Source organism: Actinia tenebrosa, unplaced genomic scaffold (genome assembly GCF_029948245.1).
Source record: "Actinia tenebrosa isolate PJP-AT-01 unplaced genomic scaffold, QUT_ActTen_1.0 PGA_scaffold15__27_contigs__length_11533743, whole genome shotgun sequence".
Taxonomy (NCBI): domain Eukaryota; kingdom Metazoa; phylum Cnidaria; class Anthozoa; order Actiniaria; family Actiniidae; genus Actinia; species Actinia tenebrosa.
In genome coordinates, this window is record NW_028292575.1 from 4,189,503 (window position 1) to 4,210,052 (window position 20,550).

Genomic DNA, 20,550 nt, shown 5'->3' on the forward strand with positions numbered 1-20,550 from the left:
ACTCAACTGAAGAATAGTTGTCGGGTTCAGAAACATAACATAGAAGCTGAGACCGAAATGGTACATGGGAAGCACGTTAATTAGATGCATGCTCTGACCGCCGACCCGTGGAATCATCCACTGTTTTTAATAAGCGTTTGGCATCCTAAACCGACTGCATGGATGGCGCAAATGAATAAATTATGTCATTTCCCATGTGCCATTTCGGTCTCAGCTGCTATGTTCTATGTTTCTGAACAACGATTCTTCAATTGAGTGTATACGGATCAGCTAATTCAAAACTCGCTCGGGCGTCAAATAATATTCTGATTTTTTTTGCAGACAATCTCCAAATTCTTAATTAAGATATAGAAAAGCATGCGCATTGGACAAGCTAGTGGAAAGCGTTACGAACATTGAAACCGTCATAACGTGATGACAAGTAACAAGTTGCAGATCAGCGTTTAAGCTACAAAGCTTGCTGCAGTTAGAAATGGATAAACTTCTAAAGAAAACACTTGTTTCTGAATATTGTGTAAAACATAGTACTTTCCGACCCTCGACTTAATACCCTCGACCAAAAGCAGACTTAGACCAATTGAGTTATCAGATTATTTCCGCCAGTGCTGACTGTCGCCAGTGCTGACAAAAATGGTGAAAACACGGTAAACAAGTGCACGTGATCAGAACGTGAAAATCACAGAGCGGGAGCAGATATTTTGCTTGAATTTTCAGTACAAATGGAGCTCGAAGCGAAACAATAGAGATTTTCTAGTTTTTATACAGAGAATTTACAGACTTTTATTAAGAAAAAGGATTCGGAAAATACGAAAAAAGCGGCTAAAAATGCTGTTACTTCTCTCCTTGATTACTAGACCGTATGTGAAATTATATTTGTATAATTGTATTTGTAAAATTATGGTCAGTTTTCATGCATTTAGCTTGCTAAATAAAGTTCTTATTTCGTGAACTGACTTCTCAGTCTTTCTCAATTATTGCTATATGACGAAACACTTAATGTCTGGTCCCTCGGAAAATTAGTTAGCTTTGTTTTCCCTCGAGTCTCGATGTTCCCCTCCGCTTCGCCTCGATGAGAGACTCTCGGGAAAACAAAACTAACTATTTCCCTCGCGACCAGACATTAAGTGTATAATGTGCACTGGAAAAGATTCAAAGATTTAGGCCTACTAGCTGAACTCCCATTTAACAGTGTTTGAGCCATATTTATAGTCCCATTTTCTTGATAACTTTTTAATCGAGGGGGATTATAGAAATCACCAGAGGGTGTGTGTAAATATGAATATAGTCCCTTTAATCCAGTTAAATGTCCAGATATGACCTCTAAGGGAGGAAAAGTGATTTGGCAGGGGTTTTTTTCCGATTTTCTCTTTCGATAATGGTCCGTAAAAAATCAGGCTGCTAAAAAGCTACGAATGACTGACTGACTTTTTGTGTGTTTCATTTAAATTGACATTTTTTTATTTCGTTTGTGAAAATATTAATATTTAACAAATTGACTTTAGATTTTTTTGTGTCTGTCCTCTTATTGACGATACTAAATTGCGTCATCACATTGTAATCACAAAGTAGTGTGGATACGCAACATACTTTGACAATGTGAGAGGACAGACACAAAAACCTGATGTCAATTTGTTTTTGTTTTTTTACAATTAAAAAATTACAATTTTTAATGATCAAAACAACTAAAGGAAAGAGCGCGCGCTCGTTGACGTCAAAGTTATCTTAATGTTCTCTTATAACGAATCAGCGCGCGGGGTGTTCCGGCCTATTCCGTGTTTTGCAGACACCTGATAAAACATGCCTAATGTGAACGCACCCTATATAAATAAAGTATAGTGCTGCATAGTTATAAACAGTAGATAGTTGTAAGTTCGCAGGAATTGTACCTGTATTCCTTGATATGAATCCTGTCAGCCAAAGGAAAAGTGTTCATCTTGAAATTTCGCTAGACCTTCATCCTTCTCAAAGAAATACGTTCTAGATGTTTCTGTTTTCTTGAGGTATATTCTACCGTTGCTGGTCCAAATGTATTTCCACTGAAGGCTCTTTTTTAGTTAAATTTCTCCAAACAGTCTCTTACGGAGAGGTGTTAGTGATTCGCCGACGAACGCTTTAGCCTCTGAGGCCAACCCAAGGTTCGGTAGATCTTTTGCCTTCTTCTTGGCTAGTTTCTTACGATTATTGTAGAATTCATTTCGTTTCTTCCTTGGGGTCAGTTCTTGTTGTATTAACTCCTTAACCTTTTCTTTAAGGTGATCTCTATAGCGTCGATTTTGAGGAGCTATGCTAAGCGTGGCCGGTCGCCATTACGACATATACGGACTAGTGTTAGTGGCGGATTTCTGGGGATCGTGTGCATCTACACTATTAGGAAAATTTTACGGATTTCTGGGGATCGTGTGCATCTATACAAAACGCCAGTCCAGCAAAACGCCACGATGGTTACTGGATTCCAAGTAAAGCTACTGATACATTCTTTCGACTCAGTTTTCGAAAACAAATACAGTTCAAAATGTTCAGATAATTTGTGATGCAGCCCACAGCCCCCATCGAGCTTCTTGTCACTGTAAACAGGGTATGCAATTTCACTCAAGGTCCAAGTTCTTCCTCAGTTTCTTGTCATATTCAGGGTTTCTACTTTCGTATTGACCGAAACTGGTTATCATGGTCGTAAAAAAAAAAACGATACGCGCGAGATGACATGATAATTGAAACAGGAACAATAAATTATATCTTTTGTCATAAACAGGGTCTACAAATTTGATTTTTTTGTCATAAACAGGGTACCCCTTTCAGAATCCCAACGAAACATCCCTACCCAAATTCTGGCGGAGTACCCCCCCCCCCCCCCCACACTCGGGACCACCAGCCACCCCACAGGGCTAGTTTTGTTCTTGAAAAAGCGTTTGCAGATCGCTAATAGTCAACATCTCAGTCAACTCTCTTGTGAATGAAAACGTTTAAGGAGGCCGTGGGTAGTTTTGGTCTGGCACACCTAGCCGCATTGAAACGGCTATAACTTCGTCTTGAATAACTCGATCTGTAAACGCTTTTCACACAATGTCAGGAAAGCCTGAAAAGTTTCAAAACTAATAAATTAGTTTAAAGCGGTCTTTTCGCTGATGACGTAATTGTGACATACAAATTGTTTGCCGCTTATTTTCTCAAAGCGACTAGCACCAGTTGATAGCATTCGTCGAGGCACTCAACATATTGCAATGTATGAGAGCGTTTCCCAAATACTACGCGATGAATATTTTCATGGACTTTTACTATTATTTCCAGCTTATCAACTTTATACCCGCAAAATCAAACTTTAATTTAGTGGATTCAACATTTTTAGTAGCTAGAATATAGGTACAGACAAAGACACCGTCCTTATTGAGTATGAATAAAATTGTGACTTTCTTTTTAACGTTATGGATTTTTTGATATGAAGCTAAATGACCCCATTTGTTGTCAAAAGCGATAGAAAATTAGGGTGAAAGCGGCATGGACGATTTTTTTTTCCTAAATGAAGTCACTGAAAGATGTATGTACCTTTTAAAAATATTCTCCTTTACTTTCATATGCATTGAAGGGTTTTAAGGCAGTCAAATAAAAATAAGTACGCTCACAACTATTTTTGCTCTATGCTGCTTGTTGATTATTCACGCTTGACTTCCGTGTTATTCCTTGTGGCGTGCTGTTACGGCTGGCCAAGGGCACTAGGACACCGAATGTGGTTGGATTCCTATAGGTTTTTTTCCTTTCGGTTACTTGAATTAAATTAACGTAATACTTGTTTGACTTATCTTGTGTCCGTGTTCCTTCTTTCGCTGTTGTAATCCAGACGTTTTCATTCCAAAGGTCAAACGGTTTGAATAGCCTATGAGCGTTAATTCTTTAACGGCCGTTCCATACTTGACTCTGTTTGTACCTACGACAACAACGCGACCGCGCGATGCTCCTTACGTGAGTAGTATTCAACCGTCCAGAGTTAATATGGTTAATCAAATTCACCTTAAGTTGAATGGACGGTTGAATATTACTGATTTATAACAAATAATTGGTTTTGAAAAGAATATGGACACAATCTTTATATGTACTTACTGATCGAAAATAGGGAGTACGAAGCTAAATTTTTTTATATATTATAGCCAACTATTAAAGTCATGGTAGAATTGGGTATATTTTAGTAAAGAAACAAAGTGTCAGTCATTTAGGACGATTTAAATTAGAAATTTCTCAAAATCTTTTGAACAAAATTATTTTTCCTAGTGTTAGTAAAATCATGACGTCATCACTCTTTAACGATTTTTAAGCCTTATTATTTCTTTTAAATGCATGGTGACCCCTACTTTTCTAACCAGAATTTGACAACTCTGTGATAGGTTAAAATAATTCACATAGTCATTTAAAAAAAGAATTGATTGTCAATTAGTAGACACCGTCCTTAAATATACTAACTCTGAGCGATGGCCTGCACACTGGCAAACTATCTGGGTAAGTGTATATTGAATTTTGAACGACAAAACACTCAGTCCCCTACAATTCCAATCGGTCTCAGATTTCTGATTTGAGATATCCAGCCGACAACGTTTTTTGAAATAGGTGTATACTACCTATGACAAGGACAAGATAACTGAGCTGGAATGACAAAATGCAGCCATATTTTCTCCCAACTAGCCGTCAATATTTCGTGTTAGTGAGTAGTAGTTCAGACCTTTTTCAAGGCTTTTTTTTATAAACTTGAACTTTTCAGAAGAAAATTTACCGAATTTTGATCGGAGATTTTCAGTAGATCATCTGACGAACCCTCTGCATTTGGTTCAGTTATATAAGGGGCGGAGCTTGCATATTAGATATAATATACATGTGATGAAAATGGTGGCTGACCAACAGGAACGTGGGCGGATTAGTAGCTTTATATTTGCTCTGTACCATGAAATCTCTATTCTCTTTCGGTTTTCTCTCGCATTTGTGATGAAAGCCTAAACCATGGAGTTTGTCGAGTACATAAAGTCTCCTCGAATTGAAAAGGTGTTGTTGAAACGTCGTCATGGTACTAAAGTGGAAGGAACATTGTGTGTCACTGGACATCACCTGATATTCTCTTCAAGAACTCAACACGAGGAAGAATTATTCGTAAGTAGTAATACAATGTTTGGGTAAAGGAAATAGTTACCGATTCATATCAATAAATTTTATATTGTGACTATTTGGAATCCTGATAGATGTCGCTGTAGAACGCTATAATTTTGGTTCATCACCCTAACCTTAATGCTAACCGGCCTTTTCTGACCAAGAATGCGGTTCCCTGCGCCATCTTGAAAGGTAGTCGTGCCTTTGCATCGAAGCTAGACGAACGGTGAGCTTGCAAAGATAGAAATCTTTTTAACACCTTGGGCAATTATTCACATAATTCGGCGTGTTTGGCCGTATTTTACATCTACGGCACTTGAAATTTCTCAACTAAAAACTTAATTACGAATATTTATACAAAGAAGAACCATAAGAAAATAATGATAATAGTATATCAATTAGTAATTATGATAATTATCAAAATTTGGAGAGGAAAGATAATTTGTAACAAAAATACAATAGTTAGCTTATATGGGATTATAGAGGGATGATGCAATTAAAAACTAAAGACAATAATAAAACTAGAGTTTTTCTGCACAAATACCTTACAAATGTTTATATCATTTCTCAACATTCTAGGTATAGTTATTTGTTGACACCTTATTTTGTTTTCAAAAGTAAGAATGAGACCACTACAAATGAGATTCGCTTCACTATTTTAGGAAGCTAGACAAAAACTTTGACTACTAAAAGATATAATAAAAGGACAATCATTTCTAAATTAGGTTTTCTTAATTAGGTTTTCTGATTGAATAAAAGTAATATATTATACTTTCTCTGTACACATTTCTTTACCTTAGGTATAGTAATTATTCTTATTAGTAAGTAGTTATTCATTGACACCTTGGGTAATTGGGTAATTGATAAATGGTTCAAACCTGGTAAAGCTTTCTGTACCATCAAAAGCCAAAAGCACAGGTGCAGTACTCATTGAGGGGACCCTTTTCATTTCTTGTGACGTAGTATCTTATGTTCCCTAACATTGATAACAAGACAGTGCAGTTATTAAGACCTAGATTTAATAGATAGCAAATTCTCTCGATATAGATCTATGGGGCACCAACCTTGTCAGAAATACATGATATAATATATAAGACTGAACATAGATTTAAATGACATGTCCGAATATGTATATATATATATATAACATCTAATATAAAGTGCTTGTAAGCCCCCGTTAAAATTCATGATAGTTTTGATTCATCAGCTTTTTAATTATAAATTAAGCCAAGCTTTCGAGCATCTTGCTCTTCATCATCGCAAACGGTTGTGACAATCTTCACAAAAAACACGCAACATAACAATGTGCGCGTGCTACAGCTAAATGTATCAGTTGCTAGGAGCCCGCGTTACAAAGGAATAATTAATTGGTTTTCAACAAAGTTTTCAACTATAGTTTTTTTTTTTTTTTTTTTTGTAAAAATTGCAAAGAAATTGTTAAAACGAAGCAAAAACTTATGGATGAAATCATGGAAGAAAAGAATTAGCTACAGAGTGAAGATAGAGGTTAGGACATTTTTTGTTTCTTTAACCAATTATTGTATATTTTTTTGTTCATTCAGGTCCCATCGGCAAAACAAAGAAGATTTTTATTCCCATTTTGCATTATTTTGTATTTTGTCTCAGTTGTTCTTGTCAAGTTTAACTGAATGTAAACTTTGTTTTTTGGAAACTTTTGTCATTTGTGATTTCACTATCTTTCTCACACTGCCTTATGTTATGGCTTATATGAAAGGAATCTCAATATCTTAATGAAGAATTAGGTAAGGAAAACTTTTTTAACTGACACATTTGGTGTTGACATTCAGGGCCTTTATTTGACTAGTTTAGTTAGTTAATGATCTCCAGCTAATTATTTCTCTGATGCTACCAAAGCAGTTATTTGTTTATTTTCATTGCGCTTAAAATATGGTTCACATACAAACATAAAAGACCTATAGAAAACCAAACATTATGCTATGCAAAAGACGTAAGTATAAAGCTTTTTTTAGCTCACCTTTATTTAACTAGTTTTCAAGTCTGTTTTATAGTCTTGATTTTTCTGAAAAAATTCTGGAATCTCCAAAATTTCCATTTCAGTGAAAGATATTCAAGTTGATTTTTACTAAACCTGGTATTGTATTGGTGTTATCTTTAGTAAGTAAAATTATCCAGGAATTCAAAGCTAAAAAATGTCGGACATTAAAAACTTTTTTGAAGAATCTTCCATAACAAAACTAGCCCCTGAGGGTAGTCCTGAGTTGTGTACAAAGTTCCTAAGTGGGAGAGTATACTCACACAAAGAAAACGATGTAGTGCATTTCAATTTGATTTCACTGCATGGTTTTTATTATGGGAGGCATTACCTTCATCTAGAATAAAAGAAAATTAAGATTTTTTTCCTGATTTTATTTTTTCCTTGTCAGATTTATTCAAATTGGGCTTCCTGTGACTTGTGTATGGGGAGCTCTGCCCAAATATATATATTATTTAGTTAGCAATCTTTAAGAAAAATTGCAACCTTAGTTATTCATTTGCTTTATATTACGGACATATAATTTTAAGAATTGTACTGCCAATCAGCAAGTTCACTGTGCCTTAGAAAGACATTTAAAAATCTTTGAAGAAGATAAGATATAGCATTCAAAACATAACAATTGTTGTGTGATGATGAGCCAGAAATTAAGACTTATGATTGAATTAATTTAACACGAGATGAGTGTCCACCCTCCTCTGGGCACTGCCTAAAGGCATAGCTCCCATTAGGCACAGGGATCCCAATTTAGTAATTCAATAAAATATCAAGATAAGTGAAATTTTCCTTGGATGTCTTTCATTGGTTTACAGTCATTTCACCCATGAACCATTTCTTCCACGCATAAAATCATCGATCATACGTTTGCCAATTCGCCCACGCCAATTTGTCCACGTGTAGAATCACTTTAAGAAATATATTACCATGGCTAAAAAAAAGTGCAGTCGAACCTCTATTAAGCGGCACTCTATTAAGCGGTCACCCTCTTTTCAACGGTCACTTACTAAAGTCCCAAATTTTCTCTCTCATGTATACTGTAAACTTGACCCCTATTAAGCGGTCACCTCTATTAAGCGGACGCGGTCACCATATCAACGTACCAATTTGTAAAACTTGCATTGTATTTCACCTTTATTAAGCGGTCACCTATACTGATTACACATTGATGTATTATGACACCAAATACATAAAACATGTCAACATTCTTTTAACAGTTGTTTAGATAGCATAACTTCAATAACAAATGTTCGTATTTTACGTCACTGTATATAAAGCAAATCCGCAGCACTAGCCAGTTTGTTTCGGCCAATTTCCACTTCGCGCAATTCCACGGTCACGAAGAGCTGTCGCTAGCGCTTAGCAAAGTGAATGACATGTTTCATGAACTTAAGTTGTCTGCCCCTAAATTACAAACAACCATAACTGAGTTTTTTTCATAATACTGTACTGTACCTTAAACAAATCATGTTTACACCAGTGATGTGAATTTTGTGATTTTTTATAGCAAGAACAAACCACTGTATTGTACGTACATAGTCATGCAATGTTGTTCTTCAGTTTGCGACGAAAAAAAATATTTTGAGTGAGCAATTTTGCACTTTATTGCTCTATTTTCTAGTGTTACTGTTTTGTAAGAATAAAATGTACATTTAGTGATCAATTATGCACTCTTTTGTTAATTTTCTACAAAATGTGGCCTAAATAAGTAAAACCTCTATCAAGCGGTCAACCTCTATTAAGTGGTCACTTGGCTAAGTCCCGTGGGTGACCGCTTAATAGAGGTTCAACTGTAGTTCGTGATTTACCAACCTTTTATTTACAATTTACTAGTCTTTATGTTCAATAAGTTAATACACTTGAACGTGTTGTTAAGAAGCACCCACATCTAAGCTAACTCTCCCAAATCTAAGCTAACAACAACTCTTCATGGTAGATAAAACTCGGGAACTGTACTGGTTAGTTCACTAACATTTACACTGGTTTCCGGTTTATAAAGTGTTTCGTGAGTTATGGGGTATAAAAAGTTCGCGTTTTGAAGTCTTGAGCTTAAGCGTCAAGTAAGGTTGGTAAATCATGAACAATTTTTTTTTAGTCATGGTAACATATTTCTTAAAGTGATTCTACACGTGGGCGAATTGGCGTGGGGAAATTGGCAAACGCATGATCGATGATTTTATGCGTGGAATTGGCATGGGTGAAATGGTCCGTGGGCAAAATGACTGGTTACCCTTTCATTAAAATTCAAATCAAAACTATAAGACAGACTTGAAAACTTGTAAAAAAAAAGAGCAGTCAATTCCAAAAGTCACAAAACAACTTATAAACTGGTACCTATAAACCAGTGATATAATAAGCCGGCTAGTCGGTTTTTTGACAATTATATAGCATCTTGAATCAGTTGTTGTTGTTTTTTTACATAAAACGATAAACTTTATATAAAACATGGCCATGGTACAAATGAATAGATAGACCATGAATTTCATTGAATATTCTTGGGAATAATCACTTCAAAATCATCTCTATCTTCTCGGCTTGAAATCCTTGATTGCGAAATTGATAAATTATTAATATTTCTAGTTCGGCTGTCTCGAATTACAGGTGGTCAACAAAATAGAGCATGCGTAGACATAAACCTGTGCCACGTGATCCTCTAGCTCTGCCCTCTCATAATCACTTGACAGCATAGTGACATTGGTTGACATCTGGTACATGATAATTGATTGGACTATAGATGGGAACCCTATAGCAGATACCCGCAAAGGTCTCTTGGGTAAGTTCCTGAAGACCCCTGGGTACTATTGTGCAACTTGTTCAATTTGTGGAATCAGAAAAAGACAAAGGCATTTCATAGCTGGTATACCACAGGTATCCCAGCAATAAGTTTAAAGTGCCTATGACACCTAAATCAAAATTTTCAGCATTGTGGATCAATGAAGGAAAAAGTTAAATAAAAAAGTTAAATTTTATATGTGTGATGCATCTTAGAGATATCAAGGGTTATACTTCAAATATGTTAATGATGTGACGTCAAAGGAGCTAGGCATCATTAAATATACAAAACTTTTATGAAAATTTGTTTGGGTGGCCTTGGTAGGTGTAGTCGCACAGTAAATAAATGTTCTAGCAAAAAAAAATCTCATAGTAATGAGTGTTTCGATTTCCATGTAATGGCAGATTAACTGACATGCATCCTTTGATGTGACATCATTAACATATTGGGAGTGAAAACCTTGATATCTTCGAAATTCGTCCCTCAAACCATATAAAATAATTTACTATTTTTAATAATTAATTTAATAATTTAATAATTTAATAAAATTTACTATTTTTAAAAGAGCCAAGGATCAAAGAAAGTTTTCTGAATAACTGATTTTACCCTAAGAAGTTGTAAAAAGGACTTAAAAAGGCCAACTGAGCACTTAAAAACAATATTTGTAAAGTAACTGCTCAAGTAAGTTGAAGATATTACAGCGAAAAGCAGTGAGGGAAAATGCAATCGACATCTTTTGAATCTGACTTCTTGGCGATTGATCGTGGAAAGTGGTTTCCTTTTCAATCTCTAAAGCACAAAACACATCGAAAATACAGTCATTAAAAGAAGTTTTTCTTAAGAAGATTTTTGCTGAGCAACGTGACTTCTTAAGGACAACCGAAGGACTAAACAACCTTTGATTTGGCTGTTTCCTCGGCACAAGTTTGATCTTAACTTGTTCAACAGAAATCGTAAAATACGAGCATTGAGTATTGGCTGTATGGACAACAGCCAGTTCATTACACTCCTTTTGGGCAAGATTGTATTGCTATTTAATGTAAGTAAATGATTCTTAATAATAATAATAATAACAACTTTATTTAATGAGGGTGGCATTAAATAGCGTACTACACTAATAAACTTGTGGCCCTCAAAATAATACATGTAATGCCTTAATACATGTAATACCTTTTGGTCCTATAGAAATGAACAATTTAGTTTTGGATTGAAAGTGTTGGTTTTCAAAATGAGAATCATTGCTCGATCATTATAAACAAGTTCTCTTGACAGCATGTTTGAATCGACTGCTTATAGATTGTAAGTTGCTGGTTTATCTGGAAAAAATGTATTTTTCAAAAAAGATTTTAAAATGGATATAATAAAGTGGTAATTATATATTATCTTTAAGATTTCAAATTCAATTCCTACAAAGGTGTTCGAGACTAATAATAAATAGTTCAAGTTTGTATGTTTGTCTTGGAACTTTCAAGATCTATATCTATATAATGAACAGAACATTACATGGGCACTTTTATCTTCTCGTGTTGAAAATATCTCTCTTGTTCCCTGCGCTCAGTGGTGAGAGATATTCTCAACACTCGAAGATTGAATTCGTACAGTGTATCTCCGTGTACCCATGAAATATCACCAAATATCCTCTGTTTAAAATATAATATATTATTTAATAATTTGTATTGAAAAAAATCTAGAACAAGTATTCCAGTCCAAAAGTTTATTTTGATTTTTTCTTTTATCTATGTTTTTTTGAGAGGTCGGATATATTTTTTTTCTCTATGGTCCACTGTTATTTGGTTTCATTTTTATTTTGCCTATTTCAATATTATTGTTTTATAATTTTCAAGTGTATATGACACAAAAACATTTTTAATGTTGAAAATGTGTAGTTTATTGATACTAATAAGAATATCATGGTGAAATTTGTTTCAAAAATGTATTTCTCTAGAAACTCAACAATTAAGAAAATTTAGCACAAGCTGTGACGTCATTTTTCTTTGACTCATACTATAGATTTACTTACCCTGGTGCAAATCCTAGCTGAGCAGGATACTGTTTAGGATCCTAAAGGATTCTAACCAAGATCTTGTACAGGATCCTGTTTAGGATAAAGGATCTTGAACAGGATCCTATAGGATCTTGAATAAGATCCTACAGGATCCTATGAATAGGATCCTATAGGACATTGACCAGGATCCTATAGGATCTTGGACAGGATCCTATAGGATTTTGGACAGGATTCTATAGAATTATATTCAAGATCCTACAGGATCCTATAGGATATTGAGCAGGATCCTACAAAAAATAGGATCTTGATTAGGATCTATGGGACCTTGAATAGGATTCTATAGGATCTTGAATAGGATCATATAGGATCTTGAATAGGATCCTATAGGATCTTGAATAGGATTCTTTAGGATCTTGAATAGGATCCTATAGGATTTAGGAGAGAGGGGGTAAAGTGCGCACCGTCGGCTTTCATTGATAGTAGTCGAATTTCAAGAAGGTATATTTGTGTTGGGACTATGTAATGTCTACAACACATATTTTGCAGTTTATAAGTCTGCTATCTGTGGATGAAAATTGGATTTGAAAGAGTCGATTGAGAGATAAGACCATATGCATCTATGCATTATTGCTAGAGTATTGAAATAGCTTTAGTCTTTCTGTCCTGCAATTTAAATGATGTGGTTCAAATATCTCAACCCAATATTTTTTATATGGTTCAGGGTTCCTACATTTCATTTCCAAAACATTTGAGAGGAAATTAGGGATTTGAACTTTTAATTTTTATTATACATTGATACACAGCTTTCAGGAAGAGCATTTATTTTTAACGATGCAAATACCGTGTCTAAATAAAGTTAATTATTGTTATTGTTATTAGTAGTAGAGATGAATTCTTCAAGACTAACAATCTTTTTTTTTTTATGCAGCTCTTGCATTCTGCAGTTGAAAGCATAGAAAAGAAGATACTTTCTGGAGAGCAAGCTATCCTAACCATTTGCTGCAAGAACTTTGATTTAGTCAAACTTGAGTTTTCAAACACAGAGGAAGCTTTGAATGTTGCATCATCCATTGAAGACCTGTCAGTTATTGGTAAGTCCAACAAGGTCTTGTTTTTGAGTCCATTCTTTTAGGTTTTAAAAATAGAAGATCATATGTGTTACTCAAATGATGTATTTCTTTCTTTGGTCTACACTACATTGCCGATTAAAACGGTTTTTTTGTTTGTTTAAGGCGGCGAAATATGGGACACAAATATCACAAAAATCATGCAACTTGTCGCGAAACGTTGTTAGGTTGCAAGTTGAAAATCATTGTTGCACGTTTTTCACCCCGGTTACATGTAGTCTCCTACGAAGACGCTAAGTAAGTATTTAGGGGAGAGAGCGTTTCGCGACGACACTAATTGCGGCTGCGTATGAGACTACATGTTAACCGTTGTATCGCTACCCGCTGTTTCAAAACTCTCATTGGATTTTGGTCTTTTCTGAACCGTTAATCATCTTGGATTTATGCAAACGAGTGTACGAACACAATCGCTTAGCGTCGTCCATCAATATGAAATGACTCTAATACATACTAAGGAGTTGTTTTAGGGTGGCTGACTACTTTGGCAAATAATAAACAGAGACTTTTTAACCTGAAATTTAATGCTGATTTCAAAAATGCAAAGAAAAATGAGGTGTCCCGAGCTTGTTTTTCAAATAATAATCACTGAGTGACATGCGTCTGTACAATTTTGGAAGAAAAATAGCGAAAATCAATATCTGTAAATAAAAAATCATAAAACCCAACATTGTTCTAATAAACAGAATTGTTTTAAACTTTGGAAGGCAATGGGATATTACCTGTCATCCCGGAAAATAACCAAAAAATTTTTGTGCGGAGTTTTGCCCTCTTTGAGTTCAAAACGAGTATCCCAACCCTCTATATGGTTCTTCAATAAAATCGTGAAGATTATTCAGTGCTTTTTGAGCGCGCGCACGTCGTGGGCACAAATCGAATGTTGAAAAGTAGTCTGACATCTGCCTGTCACGTATTCAAGCCATTCTCGTTGCTCATCCTCATAAAACTCAAAATATTGTACTGCAATATTTATCATGAGCAAAATGTTTTTAGCTGTAAAGCAATTCCAACGAATTCAGGAATTCCGAGGCTTTGGAAACTCACCGCTTATGACTTCTCACCTTTTCTGGTCTCTTCTTTTTGTCTCCCCGATTAGTAGGGCACTTGTGCCCGGCTAGAAGATTAGAGACATTAATAAAGTCATTATTATTATTATTATTATTATTCGCCTATATTCAACAAGCCTGAAGCGTGATGAGGTTTTACCCCCGTCTCTAGACAATAATCCTTTTCACACTGCTTTTGTTAAGGAATCAAAAATTTTAATATGAAAGAATTTAAAAAACTATTATGGTATAGAGTCGGGGGTGAAACGTCATCACGCGTCAGGCTTATTGATTGATCAGCCTTGACTTAACTTAAAAACTACTTTCCAATTCCAATCAATTCCTTGGAATACTCTCGAGTCATGTTTTTCGAGTCATTTTCGAAAAAATGTGCATTAGCCGAAGCTGAGCTATTGTGTTCGTAGACTCATTTGCATACACCCAAGATGATTGACGTGTTTTGAAACGGCCGGTCGCGATACACTGAACGGTTATCGCTGTAATGGTATTTTTTGCAATATTCTGTGAATGAGCTCTCACACGGTACTCTATTCAATGCACACGCTATTACCAACATTTTAATTCCCATATTCCAACACCAAAGGCCATTAAATGTTATTAATTATATTTAGTCACTGCCTAAAAGCGGTGCTCCCGATACGCAAGTCACAGGGAGCCCAATTTGAATGAATGTGGAAGTTAAAATTAAAACAGGTAAAAAAGACTTTATTCAATTTTATTCAATATTAAGATAATGTCTCCCACAATAAAAAAACATGCACTGAAAACGAATCAAAATGCACTACATCGCTTTCTTTTCGCGAGAATACTCTCTTGATCCCACTTATATGAATTTTGTAATCAACTCACCACCAACTCCCCCAGGGGCTAGTTTTTTCCTTGGAAGATTCTTCGACAAAGTTTTCCGTGGCCGACATTTTTTAAGCTTTGAATTCCTGATTAATTTTACTTATAAAACGAAAGAGAACTACAAATAATCCATTACAATATCAGGTTTAGTGAAATTTACCTCGGATGTCTTTCATTGAAATCGAAATTTTGGAGATTTCCGAACTTTTATGGACAAATCAAGACTATGAAACAGACTTGAAAACTGGTAAAAAAAAGGTGAGCAAAATACATCTGAGCGTACTTTTACTTAATTCTTTTACACTAATAACGATTTATATTTTTACAAGAACCGTATTTTCATTCATAAAAGTCTAATATTTTTCGAGGAGCTTGAAAACATAAGCTTACTAGATTTTGAAAATTCAATTTTACCAGTTTTCATCTTGTTAACAACAAAAGTTTTTGAAAAACTAATAAATTTACATTCATTTATACTTGACAAGAACAACCGAGGCAAAATAGAAAATAACGCAAAATGCAATGCAAATACAAAATATTTTCTTTGTCAGTAAATTGGCATTTGGAAATGTTTTTTAATATTTTCTTAGCTTTTGAAAGTGAAAGACAAGGTACCGCTCTTTATACAAGAACATACATCTCACAACAACACAAATTTAAGCTCACTTTCGTAATCATGTACTAGGTCGAAAAGCTCAATAAACAGTTGAATATTTGGTGTAATTTTAAAACTCATTGAATATTTAGATAAATTATCTGTAGAAAGATATTAAATTATTGAATGAAATTCAAAATGAAAGTACTCTTACCATAATAACAAAACAGGTACACTTTTTTCGCACGTTTGTCATTCTAGTTCGTTGCTCCTTTGTCGGTAATTTTAGGAATGTTATTTAGCTTTAAATTTTGTCAAAAATCTCTTGGATTTGTTTAATTGTGGAATTCAAAAAGTGCTTTTTCAAATGATTCATTTATATCATGTATGAACTACGAATACTCTTACCATAAGAACAAAACAAGACTTACTTTTTTCGCTCGTTCGTCATGCTAGTTTGTTGCTCGTTTTCCGGTTATATTGTAGTTATGTTATATACACTAAATAAAACAAAATAGAAAATGTCCTAACCTCTATCTTCACACTGTGGCGAATTCTTTTTTCCATGATTTCTTCAATAATTTTTAAGTCGTCATATTCCAAGTGACGTGTGATTTGAAAGCTCGACCATTCAGAAACGCTAGGTACACCTGGCGGGCGACACTTTTACCGTTACGCACAGGGTTCCCATGCGACGACCACGAAAACTGAGTTGCATAGCGAAGAAATAGAAAACGCGTGCGCATGCTGTGTGCTGTCATAAAGCACGCGGGGGTTGGCAGAACACGAGAGAAGTGTTAGGAGAAGCACGACGCGTGGAATGCTTCTGGACACCTCGAGTGTTTTGCCAATCCCCAAGTGCTTTATGACTGCACACACCACAGCAAGCAAGTTTTTTATTTCTTTTATAAAATACAAATTACAATAATAGATAGGAATGAAGCAACGGATAGTGCGCGCGCGTGCAATGTGCTCTCATAAAGCACGCGCTCCAAACCAATCAGAGCGCGACATTAATAACAGTTATTTTATAATTTACCATATTCTAGAACTATGGTGCTCCGCTTGCTCGGGAGCTCCGCTATAACAGATCAAAACTTCTGTAAAAGTAGTTAGAATTTAGAGTAAGAAGAGATAGCTAGTTTTTTTAGATGTTTTTTTTTAGTTGGCATTTAGTTCTTCTACTACATTAAACTGATTATTCTGCATTCTTTATTGTGCCTTTTTCTTGTGTATGATTACAAAAAGGATATGATTAAATGGTAATTGAACTTCGTGTCGTGCAATTTTGGTCTGAAATCAAACTTGCAATTACAAATCACACTCACGCTACGCGGTCGTGTGATTTTGTAATCGCGCGTTTAATTTCAGACCAAATTGCACTCCACTAAGTTCAATTACCATCATTAACTAGTGTAATTAATTTAGAGTAAGTGAACTTTTTTCTTGTAGACGACAGCAGCCTGAAGTATCCTTTTTTCTATCGACATCTACAGTCTCTTAGTGAAGAAGATGGATGGGATATGTTCAGCACTGACATAGAATTCTCTATGATGTGCACTTCCACACAAAACTGGAGAATATCACATGTTAATAGAGACTACAAGGTACATTGGTTATCCATTCATTACGCAAACAATATGAGCAAAATGCATCTGACTGTCAATGTTATACCGCAGGGCTTGGGGAATATCCTGGATTCATATTCTCACCGGTATGCCGTCCGAAAACTATGCTAGTGCCTGATCACTTTTTATGCGGTAATAAATCTTGGCTAAAAAGTGAACCCTAGCCGGTTTTTTAAGTTTTTTTAAAGGTTTTTTAAAGCTCTGTAAAATTTCAGGAATTTCTTTAAATTTTAATATATAAATTTAGAACCTGCCTAAAAACGGAGCTCCCTGTGTTGTTTTATTTGGCAAAAAGCTAAAATTGTCTTTCAGTTTAGATTTCATCTGAAACTCGTTTTGAATAAATAACTAGTCGTGTTCTTTATAAAATATTTAAAATATTTAATATTAAAATCTGCGGGCGCTCTTGCGGTGGCGGGACGGCTCTGAATCTGCTCTCAATTTCTCTCCTTTTTTTGTTTACTTATTCTGCCGTCTCGTAATACTTTTCTCCAAGACAACTTCTTTACAGTCAAACAAGCTCACGTGTTGAACCCTAGAGTCGATTAATGATTTGAATTTTCGAATTTTGATTTCATTATTCAGTTGAAATTTACAACGTCGAAAACGAAGATATGAAAATTCCAATCAACTTTAAATTCAATATACGATATTTTGATTGGTTAATCAGTGCTAACACAGCCGGAAGACCAAGAAAACATGGCGGCCAGAAATAGTCTTGGCCGTGTTTATGTGCCGGGAAAGCCTCTACCTGATATTATTCGACAGGAAATTGTTCATCTCGGCAATAGCGGATTGTCCAATAAAATAATTCGCGACAACTGAAAATTTCTAGTTGGGGAGTCCAGAAAATACTTAAACATTACTGTGTCTCCATTTCGCTCAAGGCGGTAGCGTTCCCTACAACATTACTGATGATATGCTCCAAGTAATTGAGGCATGGAAATTACAAAACCTAGTGTGTATGCTTATAAAATAAGAGAGCGACTTCTGCTCGAAGGTATCTGTAATTTAGATGATTTACCTTCTTCATCGCACGAGTCGAATAATGAACTGAATTTTCATTTGAATATTGCAATATTGCATTATTCCGGTTCCTACGTATAAAAGGAATAATGGACTAATGATTTCATTAATCGAATCTAGGGGTCAACGCTTGAGCTTATTTGACTGTAAGGTTAGTTTTACGTCTTGACGGTATTCGTCTTCTCTTTTTGTCCATGATTAGTGTTTTCCCCTTCACTTTCATACTTTGGCCTATCGGTAAAGACATTTTAGTAGCTACGTCTAAGTCGCTTTAAAAGCTCTTACTTCCTTATTGACATCTTTTTTGAAGTCATATCTCTTTTTGTAATCTTTCTAAACAAGCACTATTTTTTCTTTTCATTTCTATTACTATTCTCACTTAATAAATTATCACCAAGCAGTATAAATTAAGTCAACACACATGACTCATTGCATAACGTCGTTTGGACCTTCGAAGTACGAATTTTTCTCGCTATGGGTTTTTGAGTATTGGATGTGGGTTTTTGAGTATGGGATGTGGGTTTTTGAGTATTGGATGTGGGTTTTTGAGTATGGGATGTGGGTTTTTGAGTATTGGATGTGGGTTTTTGAGTATGGGATGTGGATTTTTGAGTATGGGATGTGGGCTTTTGAGTATTGGATGTGGGTTTTGAGTATTGGATGTGGGTTTTGAGTATTGGGCATATTGGGTTGAGCATAGTAAGAATAAAGGTTGGCATATTGCTACTGGATTAGTTATTATGCACTATTACGACTGGAGTTTGGCTATATACCATCTCGTATTGTCGGGGGACAAGGAGCGGATCTCGCCCCATAACTTAATCATACTGCGACGTGATAATGGCTTCAGTGAGGATATATTACTGTTCTGCCAATTCCTCTAGTTGCTGACACAGTCGTTGGCAACAACTTACTTTACAGGGAATTTATTTTTTCCTCCACTTACTTCTTTATTCAGGACGGTTCTCCTAGCATTTACTTCTTTCTCTCTATCATTTCTTCTTACGATAACAGATTTCTCTTTACTTTCTGCTCTTTTTATTCATCTTTTTATTTATTATTTATTTATTTATTTATTTATTTTTGCAATTCATCTCTTTTTAAGTCTCAACCGTCATTTCTAGTTGTTTGTTTATTTTTGATTTGTCTTAGTTTGAATTAGCTCGCAGAGCAAAAACCGTTGCCAATTGAGTGCGCGCACAACGTCTAAATAGCTGTTCCACGCTCGTGCAAACTGTCTCGAGCACGCTCTCATGGCTTCTTTAGGAAGAAAAGGACGCATGATAAGCTGTTTATATCTCAGCGCTAGAAGCCTAGTCCACAAGATGGCAGAACTGCAATCACTCTCTATTGATATGGACTTAATCGCTGTCAATGAAACCTGGCTGAAACCTGACATACTTGACAGCGAACTTCTACCTGGTCTTGGCTTTACCATCCACCGACGAGACAGACTAAACAGGATTGGCGGAGGAGTTATACTGGCAGTTAGAGACTCTACACAGCTACGCCATCCAGATCTGGAAAGCAATTCAGAGATGCTGGTATGTGAAATTCGCCCTGACTGCAGACGAAGCTCGTCGTAATAGTGTTTATAGACCGCCGGATTCTGATGCTGACTATCTAAAAGAACTTAAAAAGTACTTGCGCCTTGTCGCTCGGTCAAAGTTTGATCAGATGATCATTTGCGGAGATTTCAACCTTCCACTTATGCACTGGAACACTGGGACTGCATCATCCAACGACTCCACCCACAACGTATTCACCAAACTAGTACGTGACAACGTTTTATGGCAATTGGTTGATTTTCCCACAAGAGATGATAATGATGATAATGATGATGATGATGATATTGGATCTCATTCTTACGAACATCCCAGAGAAAGTACGTAACATACGCAGTGTTTCTGACATTCTTAAAACTGATCATAAATTGATCAGTTTCTACTTGGATTTTTACATCCCCAAGAAACCTGTGATCAATCGCTTCGTTTACAACTTTGAGCAAGCTGACTGGAAGGGACTCAATAATGAGCTCTCTAACACACCCTGGGATGTGGCCTTTGTGGATGACGACGTAGTTGCATCTATATCCAACTGGAGTGACCTCTTTCTGTCTGTTGTTGACCAGCACGTTCTAAGAACTCTGGTACGAAGTCACGGGCACCCGTGGCTGGACAAAGAACTGTTGATATTGATTAAAAAGAAGAACATACAAAGACGAAGAGCACATGAAACTGGATGCCCCTGAGAGTGGTCCAAGTTTAAAGAACTACGACGCAAGACCAAATAACTACTGGCTAAGAAAAAGAAAGATCATGCTCACGACCTTAGCGACTCCTTGTGCG

General features: G+C 35.6%; 1 protein-coding gene across 1 annotated transcript in view; it reads left to right on the forward strand.

Moving 5' to 3' along the window:
- Window positions 1-4,900: 4,900 nt before the first annotated feature.
- The window catches only part of LOC116289949 (myotubularin-related protein 9), a 35,601-nt gene continuing 19,951 nt past the window's right edge, over window positions 4,901-20,550 (forward strand). The window contains 3 exon segments of the mRNA XM_089030660.1: window positions 4,901-5,127; window positions 12,842-13,004; window positions 17,001-17,155. Coding sequence (XP_088886786.1) covers window positions 4,981-5,127; window positions 12,842-13,004; window positions 17,001-17,155 — 465 coding nt within the window. The 5' untranslated portion in view covers window positions 4,901-4,980.